The sequence below is a fragment of the Rosa rugosa genome, chromosome 6, assembly GCF_958449725.1.
Source record: "Rosa rugosa chromosome 6, drRosRugo1.1, whole genome shotgun sequence".
In the NCBI taxonomy this organism is placed as follows: domain Eukaryota; kingdom Viridiplantae; phylum Streptophyta; class Magnoliopsida; order Rosales; family Rosaceae; genus Rosa; species Rosa rugosa.
In genome coordinates, this window is record NC_084825.1 from 34,318,864 (window position 1) to 34,342,352 (window position 23,489).

General features: G+C 39.9%; 2 protein-coding genes across 5 annotated transcripts; both read left to right on the top strand.

Moving 5' to 3' along the window:
• Positions 1 to 3,968: 3,968 nt before the first annotated feature.
• LOC133717906 (cyclic nucleotide-gated ion channel 1-like) lies at positions 3,969 to 9,008 on the top strand. 4 transcript variants are annotated; one of them, XR_009850027.1, is made up of 8 exons: positions 3,969 to 4,008; positions 5,581 to 5,724; positions 5,873 to 6,377; positions 6,600 to 7,063; positions 7,253 to 7,611; positions 7,751 to 7,865; positions 7,954 to 8,205; positions 8,429 to 9,008. XR_009850027.1 is itself a non-coding variant. In XM_062144659.1 (8 exons), the coding sequence occupies exons 3-7, from the start codon at positions 6,204 to 6,206 to the stop codon at positions 8,092 to 8,094; spliced, it is 984 nt and encodes a 327-aa protein (XP_062000643.1). In that variant the 5' UTR covers positions 3,969 to 4,008; positions 5,581 to 5,724; positions 5,873 to 6,203; the 3' UTR covers positions 8,095 to 8,205; positions 8,429 to 9,008. The 4 variants fall into 4 exon arrangements, 3 of the variants coding, with proteins under 3 accessions (XP_062000643.1, XP_062000644.1, XP_062000645.1); XM_062144659.1 differs by having other exon boundaries at positions 6,869 to 7,063; XM_062144660.1 differs by having other exon boundaries at positions 5,954 to 6,377; positions 6,869 to 7,063.
• Positions 9,009 to 10,865: 1,857 nt separating this feature from the next.
• LOC133718502 (uncharacterized) lies at positions 10,866 to 14,058 on the top strand. Its single transcript, XM_062145351.1, has 3 exons — positions 10,866 to 10,992; positions 11,075 to 11,165; positions 11,549 to 14,058. The coding sequence occupies exon 3, from the start codon at positions 12,367 to 12,369 to the stop codon at positions 13,840 to 13,842; it is 1,476 nt and encodes a 491-aa protein (XP_062001335.1). The 5' UTR covers positions 10,866 to 10,992; positions 11,075 to 11,165; positions 11,549 to 12,366; the 3' UTR covers positions 13,843 to 14,058.
• The last annotated feature ends 9,431 nt before the right edge of the window (positions 14,059 to 23,489 follow it).

The following is a 23,489-nucleotide window of genomic DNA, read 5'->3' on the forward strand; positions in this document are numbered from 1 at the left end:
GAAATCGTATGAGCAAGTTATGAATTTTCAAAGTTTTAGGGTTTTCGGTTAGATCGGTTTTCGATCCGTTAGGAGTCGGCCGTCCGATTGACTTATAGTTTTGATATGTTGATCGTATAAGTATTTCGAAGACCTCGAGTGGTCTCGGATGAAGTTTCGCCTCAATCGGCATTACTTTTGGAATTTTAGGGCAAATGGGAGTTCGAAATTTAATCGTTTTTGATTCGTGGACTAAGTTAAGATCGTATTGTACTTAGGTGATTGACGGTGCATATTTGATCCCTTATATGCAGTGAGAAGACGCAGCAGGAGTTAGAGGTGAGTAAATCTCACGTGGTTCATTTAGGAACCGAGTTATTTAATTGTCGGAATTGATTGATAATTGTAAATCGTTTTCAAAAATAAAGATTTGTTTGAAATAATATGAACTCGATCGACTACGGTTCATAGGGCTACGGCTCACAGGTAAAAAAATGAATTTATTGGTTTTAATACGTATGAACTATAGTGGATGACTACGTGTGTATATATATATATAGAACCTTGCTCAGGTGCGGATATCCGCACCTAAGCAAAAACGTACGGATTTTGTGTTTTTCCCCACTTTTCGATCACACATTCACATCTTAACCGTTCAGTTTTTAGGTCCTAATGTATAGATCATCTCTGCAAAATTTCAGCCAATTTGGTGATCGTTAAGTCATCCAAAACTGCAGTTTACACGAACGAACCGAATCTGTCGAACCGGAACCGTTCGTATATATTGTTGTAATTTGCAGTTTTGAATGTCTTAATGATCACCAAATGGGCTGAAATTTTGCAGAGGTGATCTATACATTAGGACCTAAAAACTGAACGGATAAGATATGAAAATGTGATCGGAAAGTGGGTACAAACCGGAAATCCGCACCTAAGCAAAAAGTGCGGACGTCCGCAGCCAAGAAGGGCTATATATATATATATATACGTGAAATATATATATCTGGATGATGTGGCATTGTGATATGTAGACTTTTTAATGATTTATATTGTTGAAAGAGTGATTTGGAGTTGTGGTGTGACATTTGTGAGTCATGTGGGATTTTGTTCAAATGTTTTCTGATCTACGGATCTGGTGTCATAGTGGTGACAGTTTCTGATCTATGGATTTAGTGTCACAGTAGTGACAGAGACAATTATTATCGTAAGGCTGAACCTTGGTCGAGATGACAAGTTATGATTCAGTTAGAGGTCTGGTCTGTCTGCAAGGGTACTATCATGGTGGTAACTGTGTGTTATTGCACCATGAGTACGTAAATTTGAAAGAGAGTTTCGGGTGGTTGCTTTCTTTTGTTGTCCAAGAGGGACATGAGTTTCATATTATGTTGTGAGTTGGATTAATATGATTTTATCACTTCGTGATTTATTGGGAGTTGATGGGTGATCATCTACTTTAGTTGAAGCTGATGGGTGATCCTCGACTATCGACTTTAGTTTGGAGTTGATGGGTAATCATTGACTTTAGTGTGAGTTGTTTGACTTCTTCATTGATTGTCATTTTCATTCTAATTGTGTAATCTCCTGAACTAAACTATACGCAGGGATTACTATGGTTTTGGTTGTATACTTTTGGTGATTTCCTGAACTAAAATTCTATGCAGGGGTTGCCAGTTTTCACTTAGTATGATTTGATTTGTCACGGGTGTGATGTGTGTTCCTTAAAAAGAAAAAGAAAAGGATTTGTTGTTAGAATTAATCATTGTGTTGATTTATTGTTCTTGAGTTGACAAGACGTTTTGTGGTTATTTAAGTTTACTCACACGAGCTTGCAAAAGCTTACCAGGTTTGTCGTTTCAACCCGGTGCACTATTCCACGGTGTAGGGTTATTGTGCAGGTCGGAGTAACAGTCATCGAAGCTGAGGGTTGGTTGCTGTTGTAGCTTGGACGTTGAAGTGTACGTTAGTTTTATTCTTCCGTTGTGTAGTGAGTGTGTTTACTTATTGAATTGTCGATCAGTTTATTTGTAAACTCTTTGTATATTAATATGTGGCTCTAAAGAACGAGTCTGTATTTGATGTTGGTGAGCTCGGTTTGTTTTATTGCTTAATTTAAATGAAGAATTTTCTATGTGTTTTCTTGTGCTTGTTAAGTTTCGCGTTTCGGATTCGAAATTTCTTTATTCGAAATTCGGGGCGTGACAGCTAATCTCAACTCCTAGTGTAGAATGAATCGGTTAACTCCTATCCCTAGAATCCAAAGGTAAATGAGAATAGTCTTCCTCCTTATTACTTCCCCCTTGATGTAGATCCCGATGTTCACTAGATGACGGAATAGGCGGTGAACCATTAGAACTCAAATCCGAAAATGTAGTCCGACTAGTAGAGTGATCCCTAGAGGTGTTTTCGGATGAAGAATTAGAAGCTTGAGACTTTGAAGATGTAGAATGAGATAAAGAGGTTTTCCTTCCTTGTGCATCTCCGGGAAGTACATTTTCTTCCTCCCCGGCTTCCTTATCCACCCCTTTATTTCTTCCTTTTGTATACAAAGTCACATCACCCACTCCAATTTTCGGGGGTACATTTTCTTCCCCCTGGTTCCCATCCTCCTTTGAAATAAAAGTATGATGCATATGCACATTATCATTAGCAACATGGCCAAGAGGTACATTTTCTCCCCCCCTGGCCCCATATGAATGCAACACATTATCATCAGCACTAGCAATGTAATCCTCTACTAACACATGATCATCATCATTAGAATATGAAAGTGAAGAATGGAGATCATGTATAGGGGTGGAAACATGTGTATCGTAAGAATGTGATGTGGGGTCAGTGAGAGCATACATGTCATCATGCACATTCAAAGGGGAGTATGAAGATTTAGGCATGCGTACCGTATTGTCATAAACCCTCCCACTTCGAAGTGTAGTAATAGCCTTAACTTGTTCATGTCTCGGATTTTGATCCGGTTGTGTAGGTAATGCACAATGTGGACGTGCTCCAAGCTCTTTAGCTAATTGTCCCATTAGGACTTCTAATTTTCCCACACATTGAGCAAGTGAACTTTGACCTTGAGCAAGAATATTAAGAGTTTGATCGGTCTTCGCTTGGCTTTGTGTAAGAGAAGTATGACTTTGGGCTAGGGCAGCCAATATATCATCCATATGAGACTTCTTTGGTTCCGGTTGTGGTGCTTGCCTAGTTTGAAATCCGGGAGGAGCATTTTGTGTAGGATTAACACCCCCAAATGAATGAGAACTTTGACAAAACCCTTGAGTATCATGTGGGGCTCCTCCATAAGCATGTGTAGCACCAAAAGATGGCTCTTGGCCTTGAGAATTGTAACGAGATGCTTGCTGCCCATAATGATTTTGTCCACCAAATTGTGTGTTTCCATGACCGTGGGGACCAAAAGATGAAGAATTAAGGCCTTGATTCCCTCCATATGAATGAGAACCACCTTGGTGTGCATTAGAGGACCCTCCACTATCTTTCCATGAGAAATTTGGGTGGTTACGCCAACCCGGATCATATGTAGTAGAATAAGGATCATTTCTTGGTGGCCTTTGATAAGAATTAATAGCTCTAACTTGCTTCTTAACAAATTCCAGAAATTGTGAAGCCAAGTGACAATCATGAGTAGAATGATGTGGAGAGAGTGAGAGACCAAGAACGGCCCCCCTCAATGCACACTGGAAATAATATGTGAATGTAGGGTATCTAATGGCCTATATACAGAGAGTTCAGTGTGTGTAGTGTAATGCACTCACACAGAGTGATTCAATTAGTGTGCAATGAGTTATTTTTTAAGGAGAATTCCTGATCGTCAATAATTAAGTGGATGAGATTTTCTACTTTTTGAAAAGCAACAAACTCCAGCCACATAGAGTAAAGGCAAAGCGACATGGTGCCACAAAACCCATTGTGATACAGGCATTCAAAGTTGTATATATGTGTCAGTGTGTGCCTGTGTGTACATAAATTATGCATGCAGCTCTTAAGTTATCCACATATCCCTTATTTCTCTCTGTGAGCTAATTCCCATTTTGTAGTCTTGTGATCATAAATCATCATCATCATCATCATATATATATATATAGAGCCGTTCGAGAGCGGACGTCCGCAAACCCAGAAAAAGTGCGGACGTCGCTCCTCCGGCCTCGATCAAGCTTCGACGGCGCGGCGCGGCTTGCCGGAGGGGGGCTAGGGGTCTGAGAAGCCGGTATGCAGTCGGGTGGAGTCGCCGGCGACGAGGTTGCGGCGTTGCCCAGAAGCTTGCAGTTGCAGGTCCGGCCGCTGCCCAGAACGTGCAACCTCGATCTCCTCCGACCTCGATCGCTGCCCAGAACGGTCCGGGATGCCTCCGACCTCCCTCCTGCAAGCCACGCGCCGCTGTCGCCGCCTGAAAGCTGCTGCTGCGTCGACGTCCGCACTTTAGTGACAGTGCGGACCTCCGCCTGTGATCGGGCCTCTATATATATATAGCGCTTCTCCGGTGCGGACGTCCGCACTTTTTGCTTAGGTGCGGATTTCCGGTTTTGACCCACTTTCCGATCACATTTTCACATCTTAGCCGTTCAGTTTTTAGGTCATAATGTAGATCACCTCTACAAAATTTCAGCCAATTTGGTGATCGTTAAGGCATCCAAAACTACAATTTAGCATTATAAATACGAACGGTTCCGGTTCGACAGATTCGGTCCGTTTGTATAAATTGCAATTTTGGATACCTTAACGATCATCAAATTGGCTGAAATTTTGCAGAGATGATCTATACATTAAGATCTAAAAACTGAACGGCTAAGATGTAAAAATGTGATCGGAAAGTGGGTCAAAACTGGAAATCCGCACCTTTTTCTTCGGTGCGGATATCCGCATCTGAGCAAACTTATATATATATATATATATATATATATATATATATATATATATATATATATATACAGTCCGGCTACACTAAGGATGTCCTTAGTTTTTCTTAGATACGAATTTCCGGTTTTCACCCACTTTTTGATCAAATTTTCACATCTTAACCGTTCAGTTTTTAGGTCCTAATGTATAGATCACCTCTACAAAATTTCAGCCAAATTGGTGATCATTAAGGCATCCAAAACTGCAAATTACAACAATGTAAACGAACGGTTCCGGTTCGACAGATTCGGTTCGTGCGTGTAAATTGCAGTTTTGGACGCGTTAACGATCACCAAATTGGCTGAAATTTTGCAGAGGTGATCCATACATTAGGACCTAAAAACTGAACGGTTAAGATGTGAAAATGTGATCGGAAAGTGGGTGAAAACAGTAAATCCGTTTCATAAGAAAAACTAAGGACATCATTACCTGAGAAAAATCCTATATCAGTCCGGCTACACTAAGGATGTCCTTAGTTTTTCTTTAGTACGAATTTCCGGTTTTCACCCATTTTCCGATCAAATTTTCACATCTTAACCGTTCAGTTTTTAGGTCCTAATGTATAGATCACCTCTGCAAAATTTCAGCCAAATTGGTGATCATTAAGGCATCCAAAACTGCAAATTACAACAATGTATATATATGTCTCTAATAATCAGTCCTCTCCTGACTCTCCGTATTAATTTACAGGAATCGGACATCGATCTTTTGTGGTCTTAATTTGGCTGGGTGTACGTTTATAGTCAGACTCTCTAGAGCTCTATATTTGTCTCATAAAAACCTTGAGATCAATATGAATCCCCAGCAGCCCTCTGATGTATCGATTGAGTTAAGGTTTGATTCTTGACTTTTAGTTTCTAGATAAACGTTATATATCAGATAACAGAAAAGATCAATCTCTTCCAATATTAAACACCAACTGTGAAGTTATATCTTTGATTAACTAATGTAGTGACATGTTATTTGTTTACTTTACGTGCAGAATGTGTGAGCATCTAATTGTATATCTTGTTTACGTGCGGAATGTGTGAGGATCTAATTGTATATCTTGTTTATTAATTAGTAGCCCACATCGAAACTTAAGGGGGCGTTCTGACAATGAAGATGGAGCTGGACATAGACCGAGTATAATGTGACAAATATTATTACAGAGAATACTTGGTCCAAGTGATGATGAACCAACTAGTTATTTTCCGATATGGGAAGACATATTTAGAATATCTTGTGCACTTGCTGTCCTTCTTGATCCACTGTTCTGTTACATTCCTATCATTGATGAGGAACATGTGTGCTACTATTGGCACCAGAAATTGATGTGGACATTTGTTGGTTTACAATCCGTCATACAACTGTTTTATGCAATGGACATTTTTGTTTTCTGGAAACGAGTTCATCGCAGACGTAATGCTAATAGGACAGTACAAGCGTGCATATTTAAGTGGTTACCTATTATACCTCGCATATATATTTCTCTTCCCATTGCACAGGTATATATGTATGTACTAGCTCAATTCAATTTTTGTGTGTCTGTACGAAATGCTTATTTTATTTTTTTATTTAATGTGCACACACAGTACTCTTTAGATCATATCTTCTTGATAATTAGCCCTATTTTTGTAAAAATTCTACTATGGACCAAAGTCCCGGTAGACCATTGGCAAAATGGGGTATTTGGGTGCAAAAAATACTGATTTTTTGCCTTGGTGCAGGTGGACCAAGGTCCACACAAGACTTTTGCTATTTTTGGGGTCGAACAATCGGGGCTCGAGAGGACCGCCTTACTTGGCTCCCATCGCTTAGGTCCCAGACTCCCAGATAGCTCTGAATCAAATCTTGTCGGTGTGGGGCATGTGACAACACCATCCGACATGAGATAGTAGTAGTTGCAAAATATTTTGATCGTTATTATTTTAATTCATGTGTGTTAAAAAAATTTCTTATTTAGCTGAGGTAAAATTGTTGTGTAATGTGACTACAGGCAACAGTACTCATAGGAAGATATGCATATAATTGGGATAACTATATTTTTCTAGTTTTTTTCTATCCGGTGCAATATACACTACGGACTTATGGCACCTTTGGACTGATCAAGCAACCTCCTAATATGGAAACTGGAATAGGAAGATGGCTTCAAGCTATACTGGATTTTCTTCCATTCATCATTGCTTCACATGTAAGTTGAATCTTATCTCCTATATAAGGGGAAAAAAATTCTCATGGTGACTCAAACCTAAGACCTTGATCATAGATAGTGAATACTCTAATCACTGAGCTAATACCACTTCGTCGATATTATTTGTTTTTATACTTCACGTAAAAACTTTTATATGAAATTCATTGTGAATTCTTTGTTGTTCCTCAGTTATTTGGGGCCTTGTGGTACCATTTTGCCGCTGAAAGACATGTAGGTTGTTGGGACAAAGCCTTGAGGGAGATTGAATTTGAAGGATGTGAAGCTCACCATAATTTCTACTGCGGTGGTCCCCCGCTGACTAACATTGAAAACTGCAGCATGAGGACTGATAAACAACGACAGTATCATCCTTATTCCTTCAAGGAAATGGCAACATATCTCAATGCATCATGCCCTATAAATCCAGAAAATACAACAAAGTTCGATTTTGGTATATATCAATATGCTCTTCGATCTGGCTTTACAAGATCACCATATCTTCCACGAAAGTTCCTGCAATCTTTTTGGTGGGGCTTGCGGAATTTGAGGTTTGCACAATATAAGTCCGCTTTAGATTTCATCCTGAGAGGGAAAAAAAAAAAAATTTACACAGCAATTGTGTTCCCTTATCTAATTTGTTAATTAATTCCTTTATTACGTTCTTTATTTTTATTTTTTCGCACGCAGTTCTTTTGGCTCAAACCTCCAGACCAGTTTCTATACGTTGGAAATTAGCTTCTCAATTTTGATATCTATAACGGGGCTAGCTCTGTTTTTAGTATATCTCAATGCAAGAGTGCAGGTTGGTGTTGATTAGTAGTATTCAAATAAATTCATCATACATGAAATGAAGCTGAACTCCGATTCACTTAACTTATGAACATATGCAGGTGTCACAAAAAAGATCTGATCGGATAAAATTACGACGAAAGATGCAAATGATGAATCTAGACATAGATTTGTGGTTAAGTAGAAATTACCTTTCTGGACACAATAAGGAGTTGAAGAAATTGATCATGAAAAACGTATAACAAAAGCTTGAAGAAAACAAAGATGTTGATGTGCAAAATTTCTTCTCTCTTCTTCCTATAGTACAGAAAAGACAGATCATGAGTCTTCCGCGCTTGACCTCTCTAAAGAAAGTAAGTGTAATTGATTAATTATCTATTAAATCCGCAGGAATATATAGATCCAAACCTTGATTACTATTAATTGTTAAAAAATAAATAATAAAAACCTGCAGTCTTGTTGGGATATCTGTCCATAAGAAGATCCTCATTATCGATAGATGTTTCTTATTGGTTTATTTCTGCATTTTAATTTCTTGATGAGTACTAATTGTACATATGCAATCAATTTTTGTAGGTACCGATGTTCAAAAATATGAATATACGAGTGTTGGAAGCAATTGTTAAACATCTTGAGCCAGTGACTATTACTAAAAACTGCTATATTATTCGAGAGGGGGAACCAGTTTGGAACATGCACTTCATCACGAATGGCACCGCAGTGAGCTACAAAACTGGTAATCATACCAATGTTGGTGGATGTATGAATGATTCCTCAATCATTAAGTGCCTTGGGACGAACTTTTAGATTGGGCATTTGTATTTGCCACTATATCTGATTTGCCCTTCTCCACCAAAACTGTCATGTCGCAGACAAGAGTTGAAGCATTATCTATCAGCGCTCCGTTGTCTCAAAATTTCGGTTGCATTTTAGTTTGAACCCGCCTGACCTAGAACATTCTCCATTGGAGCATAAGGCAGCTTCGTCCTTGCGAGCAACGTGGCGCGCAACAGCAAACCGCGGCAGTGGGTGGAGCAGATTGAGGGAATTATTACATGAAGTATGATCGATCTTGGACTTATTATATATGAAGTCAATTTACCAAACACTCAGCTGCTTTGCTTTTCAGCCACTTATTTTCAGAAATAAGCAGAAGCCAGTTTTTCTAAAAAACACAGTCATACCAAACATAGCCATAGTGTTGGTGTGGTGGTCGTCGACCTCCTTTTTTCTTGTCAAAATAATTGCTTGATTACATCTCTTCCTTTAATAAAGGTGATGAATGATAAAACAGCTAGTTGTTTCACCAGATTGAGTGTCTTCCATAAAGCGATTGAACTTTATTATTTTTCTGAAGATAACTCATTGAAAGAGAGAGACGAGCAAGCAGCAAGCATTAACTTGTCAAACTTGTCCGACTTGCCCGGCAATATCTAGATTTGTAAATTGACCGGATTTGGATCGGATCGACCTAAATCCAAATCCGTTTACTTAAAAAAAAATTTGATCCAAACCCGCTCCGTTAACCCGGTGGATCATTGATAGCTCGATCCAAATTCGTATCCGCCGGATTAACGGATACCCGATCCGCTAATCCGACCCGTTTATAATTTCAAATATTTTAAAATTTTAAATAGTAATATTAAATTTATATCATGATACCTCATAAGATATTAATCTATACTATTATTAAGAGAAGAGGTTTTGTTAGCCAAAATCAAAATTTTTGACAGAAATGACCCTAAAATATTAAAATACTTTGAGAATTAATTAAATCACAAGGGCCATATGACAATTGCAAATTATATTTTTATTAACAAAAATAAACAAAATAAATCCCACAAATTCCACTTTTCTCTCTCACTAACCTCTCTCTGCAATAACTGTTTTCATCCATTATTTTTTTTTCTTTTTTTTTTTTTGAAAAGAAAAATACTTACTCACGCAGAGCATGTGTAGAGAAATGCTAGTAAAATAATAAAATAACATGAAAAGCAAGGACTAAAAAATCGAAATTTTCGGCGATATTTCGCCTAAATTTTCGTTTTTTTGACCGGTCAAAATTTTCGTGACCTTCCATGTAGATTTTGACTGATATTTTGGAGGTTTCCAGAAATTTTCGAAAATATCAGAATTTTGGCGATATTTTGGGTTTTTTTACGGAACCTTCCGACTCTTCCACCCTTTCTCCACATGCAAAGTCAACACCACTCTTCCATCATTTCTCACATGTGAGAAGGCTCGAACCTTGGTCACTCTATTGCTCTTTGAGAGCCTTGACCAACTCTGTTGCACATACACTTCTGTTATTTTTGCAACATTCTAATATATATTCATTTAGCTTACGAATCTGAAAACTTAGGTACATGTCCAATCAATAACTAACATAGAACAATCTATTACATTTTGAATTTAATTTACCAAATGTTCAAAAAATTTACAATAACATTTCAATTTTGAACTTCTATAAATAGGGTTTAGGGTTCCACTCATTCCTTGCACCGAGCAATGCATGATCCCTACTATAACTACCAGTACCAAAACCCGCAGCCAATCCCCCCAGACCCATATGGTTGGCATGTAAGTCAATACATGCAAAACTACAGAGGGGAGGTATCATTTAATGACTATTCCTCACAATACACTCAAGACTCTACATATAGAGATGTTGAAGATAGTGAAGATTTTGTACCTCATAGGTCTTCTACGTGGTTCTAAGTTACTCATGTAATTCAAGGTGTAATGTATGATATGCAGGGGCGTAACCAGTCACAAGGCTGGTTGGGCTATAGCCCAAGGGAGAATCAAGGAGAAAAAGCCCCAAGTATAGGTATTGCAGCCCACTTAAAAAAAAAAATATATATATTTATATATGTAAACACATCATATTAAATTATTAATCCTGACTTCCTTTAGTTCCTTTATTCCTTACCAGAGAGTAGCCGATAGCTCCTCTTATTGAATCTTGACTTCCTCAGTTCCTCTTCCTCAGACCTCAGTTCCTTTCCTCTTCCTCAGACCTCAGTTCCTCTCAGTTCCTCTTCCTCCGACCGAGTTCATTAGTTCGTCAGTTCGTAAGTTCCTCTTCCTCAGTTCCTCCAAGGCTCCAACCCGATTAGCTCCAGATCACCCACATAAAGGTAGTTCTAAGTTCTAATTTCATCTCTCCCAAGCCCCATTGATGGGTTTTGCTTGCAATTGACTGTGAGCTTTGAATTTCAGAGGCTTCAATTGAAGTAATCGGAAGACCAGAACTTCGTAAGAGATCATTGAATGGCAAAAGTCTGAAATCTTTCCAAATCGTGTCATTCCTGTGAGTTCTCTCTTTCTAATTCTCTGCTTAATTAATTGCTTGGAGGTCATGAGGTGGATCAGTGGATGTTTGAAATATGTGATAGGGATGGCGGATGGGCTATTGATAAATGATAATCGGTATATTAGTTGCTTTGCGGTGGATTAATTGGTTTGCGGAATTGCGGTGGCTATTGGATAATTGGAAGCTTGCAATATTAAATATGGATGTTTGAAATATGCAATATTATATGTGGTTGCTTTCAGTTGCTTCAGTTGCTTAGTTTTTGTTTTTTGTTGTTTTTGTTTTGGTTATAAGTTATAACCTGGTGCTTGAATCTTGATGTTGGTTTTTGGTTTTTGTATATATATATAATTTTAATAATGATACATATATTATTATAGGTATAGAATTGAGACAGAAGTGAGTTTTGATGTTACTTCTCTTGAACGTGGTCCTGGAATACGACGTCCAATATGCAAGTATCCTTTGAATGAGCGTGACAATATTCGAAGAGCTTATGTGGTCTTAGGACCATATCAACCCCAATTAAGTAGTTATCCATCTTCTTGGGATGGAGGTCAAGGTCGAAAATTTTGTCATAAATGGTTCAAAGATTGGCATTGGCCTGAGTATTCCATAGAGTTGGATAAAGCATATTGCTTCCCTTGTTTTTTATTTGATAGTTATCCATCCCATCATCCAGCATTCACTGAATATGGGCTTCAAGGTTGGAAGAATGTTATGTCCAAACAATCTGGCATTTTGGGTCATGTGGGAGGCGTTAATTCCCCACATAATACTTGCATGCATAAGTGGGATACACTAAGAAACCCATCTAAGCATATTGAAAGAGTGATTAGCACACAATCATCACAAGAAGTAGCAAATAACCGACTTCGGCTTAATTCTACTATAGAGAGTGTAAGGTTGTTAGCAAACCAATTAAGGATGTGCTTTTAGAGGTCATGATGAATCGGCTAATTCATCCAATGGTGGCAATTTCAATGCGGTTTTGCAAGCCTTTGGAAGAGTTAATTCAGAAGTCCACAAAGTCTTACATAATGCTCCTGGGAATGCCAAGTATATTTCTCCAATTATTCAAAGACAAATCCTAAATATTCTTGGTAACAAAGTTAGAACCAAGATTCGTGAGGAAGTGGGAGATGCTAAATTTTGTATCCTTGTTGATGAAGCGGTTGATGTGTCTAATAGAGAACAAATGGCTATCATTCTTCGATTTGTTGATTGTGATGGGTTTATTAGAGAACGATTTTTCAAAGTTATTAGTGTTGCAGACACTTGTTCTCAAACTCTTAAAAATGAGATATCCAAAGTCCTTGCCCAATATGATCTTCAAGTAGAAAATATGCGTGGCCAAGGTTATGATGGTGCTAGCAACATGCGGGGTGAATTTAATGGTTTACAAGCTTTGTTTCGTGAAGAGTGTCCATATGCATATTATGTGCATTGCTTTGCTCATCGCTTACAATTGACTTTAAATGCCGCAACTAAAGGAGTGCATGATATTTGGCAATTCTTTTCAACTCTAAATGTGATTGTTAATTTTGTTGATTCTTCTGCAAAACGGCATTCAGCATTAAGAGTCATCAGAGAAGAAGAAATTGCAGATTTAGTGGCTGCAGGTACCCTTGAGACAGGTACAGGGGCTAATCAAACTTGCACTTTGCAACGAGCAGGAGCTACTTGTTGGGGCTCACATCTTCGCTCTATTTCAAGTTTGATCAAGTTATTTGGAGCTACTCAAAAAACTCTTGCAGATTTGGTTGCAAATGGACCAAATAAATTACAAGGAGAAGCAAGGAGTGTAGGTAGGGCTAAGAAGCGTTTTGATTTTGTGTTTTGCTTGCTTTTGATGCATGATGTCATGAAGATTACTGACTTTCTTTGTCAGTCATTGCAAAAAAAAGCCATAGACATCTTGAATGCTCTAAATTTTCTTTCAATAACAAAATCAAAACTTCAAGATATGAGAGAAGATGGTTGGGATGATTTGATTATGAGGGTTGAATCATTTTGTTGTGAGCATGATATTGTTATGCCAGATATGTCTGCTCCTTACAAGAAAGGTACAGAGCGGGCTTGTGAACAAAATATTACAAATGAGCATTTTTATCGGGTCAATATACTTCATGCTGTAATTCAATTTCAGTTGGCAGCGCTGGATAGTAGATTTACCGATAAGTTATTGGAGCTTCTTGTTCTTAGTGCTACATTTGATCCACGTGATAATTTTCAGTCATTCAGATATGAAGATGTTTGCAATCTTGCTTTGAAGTTTTATCCTACGGATTTTTCATCATCTGATATGCTTGCTCTAGATATGGAGTGTGGATATTTTCTAACAGATATTCAGAGGGATCCAAGATTTGCCAAGACAACTTCTGTGTCTGATTTGTGTCGGCGGTTAGTTGAATCAAGAAAGTCAGCATTCTTTCCTATGATTTATAGATTGATTTGTCTTGTGTTGACTCTGCCAGTTTCTACAGCAACAACAGAGAGAGCATTTTCGGCTATGAACATCATCAAAAATAAACTTAGAAATAAGATGGAAGATGACTTTCTTGATGATTTGATGGTTCTCAACATTGAAAAAGAATTTGCTGATAGTATTGACAATGATTCTGTGATTGCTGAGTTTGAAATGAGTGGGCCTCGGAGGGTACGATTTAGTTAGTTTTTATTATTTTACAACAAGTTTATGCTTGTAACTTTTAATTTAAGGGGTTTTGGTTTTATGCCCCCCCCCCCCTATTTTATGTTTTGAATGATAATATTAAAGGCGTGAGGATGAGCCTCCCACTGGGTTCCAAACCTCAAAAGAAAAAAAAATTACGAGCTTGCAAAATTTGTATGCACTTAAATCCAGCCCAACCCCTATTCCGATCCTGGATACGCCACTGATGATATGTACAAAGAATGTATATAAGGAGTGATGGTTTAGCCTCCCATTGGGTTTCCAGCCATCAAAAAAAAATTAGATGTTTATTTCTAAAAATTTCAGAGTTGTCGGTGATTCAGCATTTACCGTTTCATCTTAAATTATTACAAATTACTATATAACAATGTTTATTCAAGGTTTTCTTTTCATATATAGTAGATAGCTGATAAAACAAACATATCCAAAAGTTTCACTTAAAATTTCCATATTTTTTTTTCAAATTTCCATAATTTTTCATGATTTTTTATCGAAATCGATATTTCCGTCGAAATTTCCATTTCCGGGACCATCGATATTTCCTCAAAACTTGATATTTTAGTCATTGATGAAAAGTATCACTAAAAGTAAAATTACATTATCAAAATTCTTAATGCTTCCTGGAATCTTGGGTGGTGGACTGTCCAAGATTCCAGGAATCTAAGGGACTGTCCCTTAGATTTCTGCAAAAAATTTGTATTATGTTCAAGTAAAACCCTAATTTGTGTTTGGCCCAAACTCTAGGTTACTTGACCTAGTGGTAATAGGGTTTAATTAGAAAAATCTAGAGATTATCTTTCCTTGTATGATTCAGACTCTATGCCTTGTAATCCTCTATATAAAGAGGCCCCTATTATCAATGAGAATACATAGCAAATTTCTCTCAATTTCTGATTCCCTAAAACACGTTATCAGCACAAAGCCCTAACCCTGAAACCCTAAATTAGTAGCCTTCAAATCCCAAAAACCTCCGCCGCCCACCTTGAAGCTCTCACCTCCAGGAGCCCAGAACCAGCCGGAATAGACCTGAACCGACCCCGGGAGTGACCAAACCGGCCTCCCAAGAAGAATCTGAAGATCTCCTACCTGGTTCGCCATCTTCCCGTCCACTCTACACTGCTACCTTTTGTTAGAAGCTGCACCTCGTCCCCAGATTCCGAGAAACGGAAAAATTATCACCGGAACCGGCCTTGAAATACCCGAACCGCCTGCCTGAAGCACCTGCACCCTAAACCGCCGACAACCCTTCCTATTTCAAGCCCCCATTCTTTTCCGAGCCCAATCCAGCCCAAGCCCAGAAGAAAGGAGTCGGACCCACGTGCAGCAGCCCACAGTCGGACCCACGAGCAGCAGCCCACATGCAAGCCCAGAAGAAAAAAAAAAAAAAAAGGAAAAGAAGAAGAAGGCGGACCCAGAAGGAGAAAGAAACAGACGCAGCCCAGCCTAGAAACTCGGCCCAGAGACAGAAGCCCAGTAGCCTTAAGCCCTCTGACGTCAGCACCCGCGTCCGCGTCAGCGTCACCGCCCACGTCAGCATCAGACTGCCACGTCAGCAGCTCGGTCAACCGCCGGTCAGCCTTTTTCCGGCGACTTTCCGGACCCTTTTCTGACCAAATTTTCCGGCGACCTATTTCGAGGTATTTTTTTCTAAAAGTTCCAGTTTTAAATTCAATTTCTCTTCTTTTTATCGGGGACTTGCAACCTCCCTTCTCCTACCCCCCTTTCTTCTTCATAGGGGAGACCAAAAGCCGAACTGTGGGGGTTCGTGCTCATTCCAAGCTTGGAGCTTGTAGAATCCTCCAAACTTAGAGTTTATTAAGAAGAAAACGATCGACAACATACATCATTGTTTCGATCTAATCCAAAACCCCTCTTGGAATCGGATTTTCTTGGAAGCGACTACGCTCAGAAAATCACTAATTTCTTGGAAGCGACTACGCTCAGAAATTTTATAATTTTTCGTGGTAGCCTTTTTCGCTCTGAAACTAACCCTAATCTTGTGTTGTTTTTCAGGATGAGTAACCTGAATAAGTTGAACTTTGTTCCACTGGAGACAACTGGCGCAGGATACCATAGGTGGGTCCGAGATGTGCGCCAACATCTTAAGGCTGATGGACTTCTGGAAACCATCCAAGAGCCTAGTCAAAACGTGCTCTCCATTGAGCAAGCTACTGCTTTTGAAGCAAATCAAACTAAAGCCATAATTCTCATGACAAGGCACATGAATGACGCGCTCCAAAGTGAATACCTCAATGAGGAAGACCCAAGAAAGCTATGGGTGGAACTTGAGCAGCGATTTGGCAACGTTCGTGACTCCCTGCTTCCTGATTTAGAAGTGAGATGGCATAGCCTCCGCTTTTGTGATTTCAAGTCTGTGCTTGATTATAACTCGGAAGCACTTCGTATCAAGTCTTTGATGGAGTTTTGTGGCAAAACCATAACTGATACGATGTTGATCGAGAAGACTCTCTCTACCTTCCCCATCTCTGCCCTGATGATTTCAAAGAATTATCGGATTGATGTGAATGCAGGACGTATCACAAGATTTCATGAGCTCATTGGCGCCATGAACGTAGCTGAGAAGCACGACAATATCCTTGTGAAGAACTATAATGCTAGACTCGTGGGAACCAAGTCTATTCCAGAGTCTAATTATAGTCGCGCCCCTAAGGGAGGGCGCTAGGAGAGAAACCCTAAGGAAAGGGATTATTCTGGACTTTCTAGTCCATATTCTCGCACCAAAGAGGAAGGAAACCGCCAAGATAGGCGTGCACGGAACCGTAGAGGTCAACGTGTGAAGAGAGAAAGAGGCAGAGCCTCCGGCTATGGTGGTGGTGCCACCAAGGATCATAGCCGTCCCCAACGCGCTCTAAGCGCTCCTCGATCAAGGGAGCCTGACCATGATGATGCTTGTCTTCGGTGTGTAGCGTCCGGACATTGGGCTAAAGCATGTACTGCACCCCAAAATGTTGCTAACGCATACAAGACGTATCGTGAAGCAAGGGAAGCAAATTACATGGAGCAAGAAGATCAAGATGACGATCTCGCTCTAAGGGTTGAAGACTTCAAAGGCCAAGATCCAGAGACTGGCGATTTTGATTAAGTCTTTTTATTTTTCAAGAGATGTAATAGGCAATTGCCATATATGTTTGTAGTAGATGCTAATGGTTTAGTATTTCTTCAAAGTAGTCTCACCCAAAGTAAGTGTGATGTCTAGGAAGGTTCTGAGATTAGTGGTACTTAAGTGAGCCTTGCTCCACCGACATCTATCTACTCACCTGGTCACATTTATTTTGGAATTACCGAAAAAAGTTAGACGACTACCATTATTTTGCATTAGCTAGCATTTTGGATTAGATTTTCTTTCTTCAAAGAGACAATGATGTAACTCCGTTGACTTATGAATAAAATTTCGAGTTCTTTTCATTATGACTTCATTTTAATTCTGAGCATATTACTTTGTGACTACGATGGCTGGGCCATCAGTATTAATTCAAGGACATGGAATAGCCCAAGTTCCCCTTGCCAAATGGCACCTTGATTACTGTCACAGAAACTATCTACGCTCCTAGGGCAAATCGCACCTATGGATAGCCAACGGATTCCATGCGAAAACGCATGTAGAGAACATAAATGAGTTCCTTTGCAATACCTCTAATGATTGCGAACAAAGACGCATCTTAGAGAAGTTTATGTGTCTCTCTAGTGGACTCTATGTCACTATTCGAGCTATTAATCCAATAAAAGTTATGAGAGAAGATCTCTTGGATTTAGACACATATTGGCTTTATCATGACAGGATAGGTCATCCTAGTCATGATATGATGATCCGTCTACTAAAGACTTCACACGGACATCTATTTTCTCGAGCGAAATGAAGCATGAATCAACAGTTGATTCTTGGACTAAGTGTGACCGCCGCCGACGTCCACCACCAGCCTAGGGCTGGCATAGTCCTTATCTATGACTCCATGGATAGCATACATTATGGTGATGACGCCCCAGGTGATATTGTAATCACCAACTTTGCTTCAAATAGCGTTTCAGACGCTTAGGCCCAACCAAAATCCTCATTGGTTGATTCCAAGGCCTCTCGCTCATTTTACAAAGCTCGTTCCTTAGGGAAGTTAGGACTGAGACCGTCCTATGCAAAGGATATGAAAATACTCATTCTGTTCTTACATAGAATCTGTGGGGATTCTGTGGACTAGTTAAACCAACTTGCGGACGTTTAAATATCTCATGATGTTGGTTGACACGCAAACACGCTGGTCACGTGTTTTTCCATTGTCCACTTGTAATGCTGCTTATTCTACAATCCTAGGAAATATCATATGACAACGGGCTCACTCCCCAGATCATCCTATTCTGTCAATTGGACTTGACGATGCTAGAGAGTTTACATCGAAGACTTTCAATGGTTATTGCATTGGGACTGATGTTGGACATCACATTCCCATGAACACACCCAAATGGTCTCGCGGAAATGTCTACGATGGTATTCTGAACATTGGTAATGCGCACCAATCTCCTTATATCCGCTTGGGGTGATGCAATATCGCATGCAGCTATGCTAATTCATCTACGACCCACCGCCACTCAATCTACCTCTGCGTTACAGCTAGTGACTGGGTACAAGTATCGTACTTACGCATCTTTCAGTGTGCCATTTATGTGCCAATTGCGCCGCCACAACGCTCTATGATGGGTCCGTACAGACGAATGGGCAACTACGTTGGATTTGAGACTCCAACAATCGTCCGCCACTTAATGCCCTTACAAGGCGATCTCCTTACCGCTAGATTTGCGGGTTGTCACTTTGATGAGACAGTCTTCCCGTCGTTAGGGGGAGATAAGAACATGGATGTTCAGCAGGAACGACAGGAATTGTCATGGCCTGTCCCCACTATGTCTCATCTCGATCCCTACTAAAGTGACGAGATCACACATCTGCTGCAAATATGCCTGCAAGGAAGTACATCCCTACAAGAGGACGTAGCGCCACCCTACACGGAGGTTGGCATGGCGCCAACGCCAAAGATAGTGGCACTCTGGCGTTACAGGCCATGGCCCCGGCTAGGATGCGTGGGAGGCCCGTGGGTTCGAAGGATGCTTTGGCACACTCCAATCCTTTGATCATCGACACTCAAAATCCGTCTCATGAGTATCTTCCGGGTTATGGTTATCGGTTGGGGACGCCTCAACGTCAGAACCTATTCCTGAAAAAATAGAGCTCTATGAAAATTACACTAGTGTACATGAGACGTGGGATAAAAACTCCATCATAATTTATGATGTAGTTGAGCATTTCGTTGCGCATGAGTTTTTTTAGTCCAATGATATCGAACCACGCTCTGTTGATGAATGAATGCCAACGTAGAGAAATTTGGCCTAAATGGAAAAATGCGATCCAGGTTAAGTTGGATTCTCTAACGAAGAGGAAGGTTTTTGAGCCAGTGATGCCAACACCTCCTAACATTAAACCTATTGACTAATAGGTCTTCGTTAGAGAGCGTGATGAGAAAAAAGAGATGGTAATCTCGCCTTATCGCGCAAGGCTTCTCACAAAACGCCGTGGAATCGACTACGATGAGATATATTCTCTCGTAATGGATGTCATTGCACTCCACTACCCTGTCAGTTTGGTAGTTTCCAAATAACTGATCATGCAGCTTACGAATGTGGTCACTACGTATCTCTATGGGGATCTAGATACGGAATATACATGAAGGTTCATGGTGAACTTCATTTACCCAAGTCAAGTGGCTCTAGACCACGGAGCGCGTTTGCAATAAGATTGAAACACTCACTAAAGTGACTACTTGATTAGGAAGGGATATGCCCGCGCGTTTCCATAACAAGTTTTAGATTCTATCGCGGTTCATGTTGGACATGATCTTCATTAGAAGCCCTTAAAGAGTTAAGGGAAACCGCTGAACACTTGAAATCCGATTTTGAGATGAAGGATTTTGGGAGAACACGATTATGTCTCGGTTTGGAACTTGAACATCGTGTTGATAGATGCTTAGGCATTTTGACAAGGTCAAGCCTTCAAGCACCCCCATGATTGTCCGTAGTCTTGATCCTGAAAAGGATTTTCTTCGTTCAAAGGATGATGACGAAGATGTGCTAGAGGCAAGAGTGTCTTACTTGAGTACAATAGGCGCATTATTGTACTTAGCTCAATGTACAAGACCGGACATCTCATTTTCCATGAACTTGTTAGCTAATGTATAGCTCTACGCCAACGCGATGCTATTGGATTGGTGTAAAAGATATCTTTCGATACTAGATGTACGACTGATATGGGCATGCTTTATCCCTACAGAGAGACGATGGATTCGGACCCATCACACACTAGGAACGCCGCCAACTCTGGCCTGCGTCCACTATCCCCATGCCAAAACAACATGTGTTTTGGAAGGTTTTGCTGATGTTGGGTATCTCTCTGACCCACACAAAAGTCCTCCCAAACTGGTTACGTGTTCACCATGGGTAAAGACCATGATATCTTGGAGGTCTACAGAACAGACCCTAGTCGCTATATCTTCAAACAATGCAGATATCATTGCTCTTCACGAAGTGGTTCGTGAATGTATATGGATTGGATCCATGATTACGCATGTTCGAAAATTTGTGGTTTGAAGTCTACCACAGATGAGCCTACACAAATGAAGCAAGGCTACATCAAAAGCGATAACACCAAAGATAATCAGCAATAACAGACTCTCCTCAAGATCAAAGTGAACTAGGTTCAATATGAGGACAGTGTGGCAGGCTTGCTCACTAAGTCATTGCCTAAATTCCACTTTCGAGAAACAAGTTTGGTAGCATCGTTTGTGGAAGTTATCCGAACTCCCATGACCGTTGTCATCAAGGGGAGATGCAGACATCAGGGGGAGATGTTTACATGTATGGTCTCGAAACGTGAAGGGTGTGTTGTGCTCTTTTTCCCCTTCGACCGAGGTTATTTTTGTCCCACTTGGTTTTTGTTACTCGGCAAGGTTTTTAGCGAGGCAACGAGAGAAGCACCGCGTTTGGGCAACACAAAGGGGAGTGTTCAAGTAAAACCTAATTTGTGTTTGGCCCAAACTCTAGGTTACTTGACCTAGTGGTAATAAGGTTTAATTAGAAGAATCTAGAGATTATCTTTACTTGTATGATTCAGACTCTATGCCTTGTAATTCTCTATATAAAGAGGCCCCTATTATCAATGAGAATACAAAGCAAATTTCTCCCAATTTCTGATTCCCTAAAACATATTACAAATTCTTCATATTTTATATTTTATATTTTTTAAAAGTAATAATATATTAATAAAAAATAATATTTTATTATTACGAAAACGGGCCGGATCATTAACGGATCGGATTGACCTAAATCCGTATTTGATCCGTTAAATAAACGAGTTAACGGATTCGGATCATTAACGGATCAATGGATCAAAATTTTCGATCCAAACCCGTCCAATATCCACGGATTTGGAGCGGGTCCGGATTATAATCCGGTCCATTTATAGGTCTTGCAATATCTTTGCCTTTTGAGTGCGCCGTCTTCCTTGCATCCACCCTTATATGTCACACACAGTTATAAATTATGCCCTGCAATATCTTTGTCATTTACATATATACTGTACATAGCGCATATATATATTTACAAACGCGACAATAAATTTGTCATCATAATAGTAAGACAAGTCTCATTTGTCTAATTTTACTTCTGGTAAAGATAACTACTCTATCTACAACCTTCTTAGAAATTTATCACTAAATTTGTTGTCAATGTTATAACTTTAGTTCAAATATATGTAATATAAAATGAATGTGATAAATTTGTTGTCGATGTTTTAATTTTGACTCAATTAAATTGTATTTTTAATTCAATTAAATTTTAATTTTAGTTCAACTACAGTAGATGTAAAATGAATATATGATAAATATCACAGTACCATAAATAATCCAAAAAATTATGATCCTCTTTAAACAGATATTCGATTTTGTTTATAATCCCAGCAATGGTAATGGCATTGGCCTAGCAATTCCAAGAGTAGAGAGTTCCACCTCTCAATAGGTTGACATTTTTTCCATTGGGTAAAACCCGCGGGTAATGTACCCACATAGCAACCAAAATGGGTATTACTCATGATAGCCATACCCGGTCTTATATTTCGCGGGTATTTCCATACCCACCCATCGGGTAAATGGGTACCCAACTACCCATCTGCTTTCTTTAATTTTTTTTCCCTAATAAGAGACAAAAACACCCATCTACTATCTTCCTCTATGAATACTGTATATCTCGACCAGGACGATAACTAGCTCCTTCAATTCTTTAATTCTTCATCTTGAGCCCAATTTCTAACCTCCTTCACCCAAAAAGCTCAAAAAGGCCGAAGTAAGCTTGACCGTCGGAGACGAGAACAAGCACGACAAGCCTCCCATCGCCAGCTTTTGTGACGTTGACGGCGTCGAAGCCGTAGATGACGAAGATCGGGAGCTTGTTGAGTATATATAGATCTCACATGGAAAAAATGGGACCTTACCTATAGGTTTATAAGGGTTTGGGCCACTCCATCCATTGTCAATTGGTTTTGGATGTAAACCCTAGATTACTTTATCATGGTATCAGAGCCAGGTTATCCCACATGTGCATGCCTCGATCATGGCCACACGAGTTCCACGTTACCCTAAGTTGTCCACGTGATTGGCTTAAAAATTCGCCATACGTGCGGGGGCGTGTTGAGTATATATAGATCCCACATGGGAAAAATGGGACCTTACCTATGAGTTTTGTTAATGTTTAAGATTTAGCGGTGGCCAAATCTCGGTTAACGCTGGTTCGGTGGGCGGACCGCTACTTGTGATGTTCTCAGAGTTTCCGCTATCTGTCAAGTAAAATACAAAGGGTGTCAGAGGGAGACCGCGTTGGGCGGTCTTCTCTTCTCCGATGCCTAAGTTAGTCAATGTATTTATGTTGACAGAATAACAGTAGGTAAGTAGTAAATGCGTAATTAATGAGGAGAGATGAGTGGACCTTTTATAGGTGGGGAAGAGACTGATCTCTTCCTTGTTTTCGATGTGGGACTGATATGGTTCAGTTCCCAGCTTCTGATGTTTTAGCGAGGCACTCTTGGCGCGGCGCGTCAGAGCGATCTAGGGGTGAGCCGGGACTCAGGTGATAGCCTGCTTGGCTGTGTTTCCGTAGGTCACACCATTGGTGGTTGTTGGTACCGCTGGCAGTAGCATGAGCGTGGCTCATTATACCTAATTATGTGTACTTACATAAGCATTTGCCAAGCATAATTTGCTATAATGAGTCACACTCATACCACCGCCAGCGGTACCAACAACCGCCAACGGTGTGACCTACGGAAGCACAGCCAAGCAGGCTATCACCTGAGCCCTTGCTCACCCCCAATGCCAAGATCGCCTCGCTGAAGCATCAAAAGCTGAGAACTGAAGCATATTAGTCCTATAAAAGGTTCACTCCTCTCTCCTCATTAATTACGCATTTACTACTTACCTACTGTTATTCTGTCAACACAAATACATTGACTAACTTAGGCATCGGAGAAGAGAAGACCGCCAACCGCAGTCTCCCTCTGACGCCCTTTGTATTTCATTTGA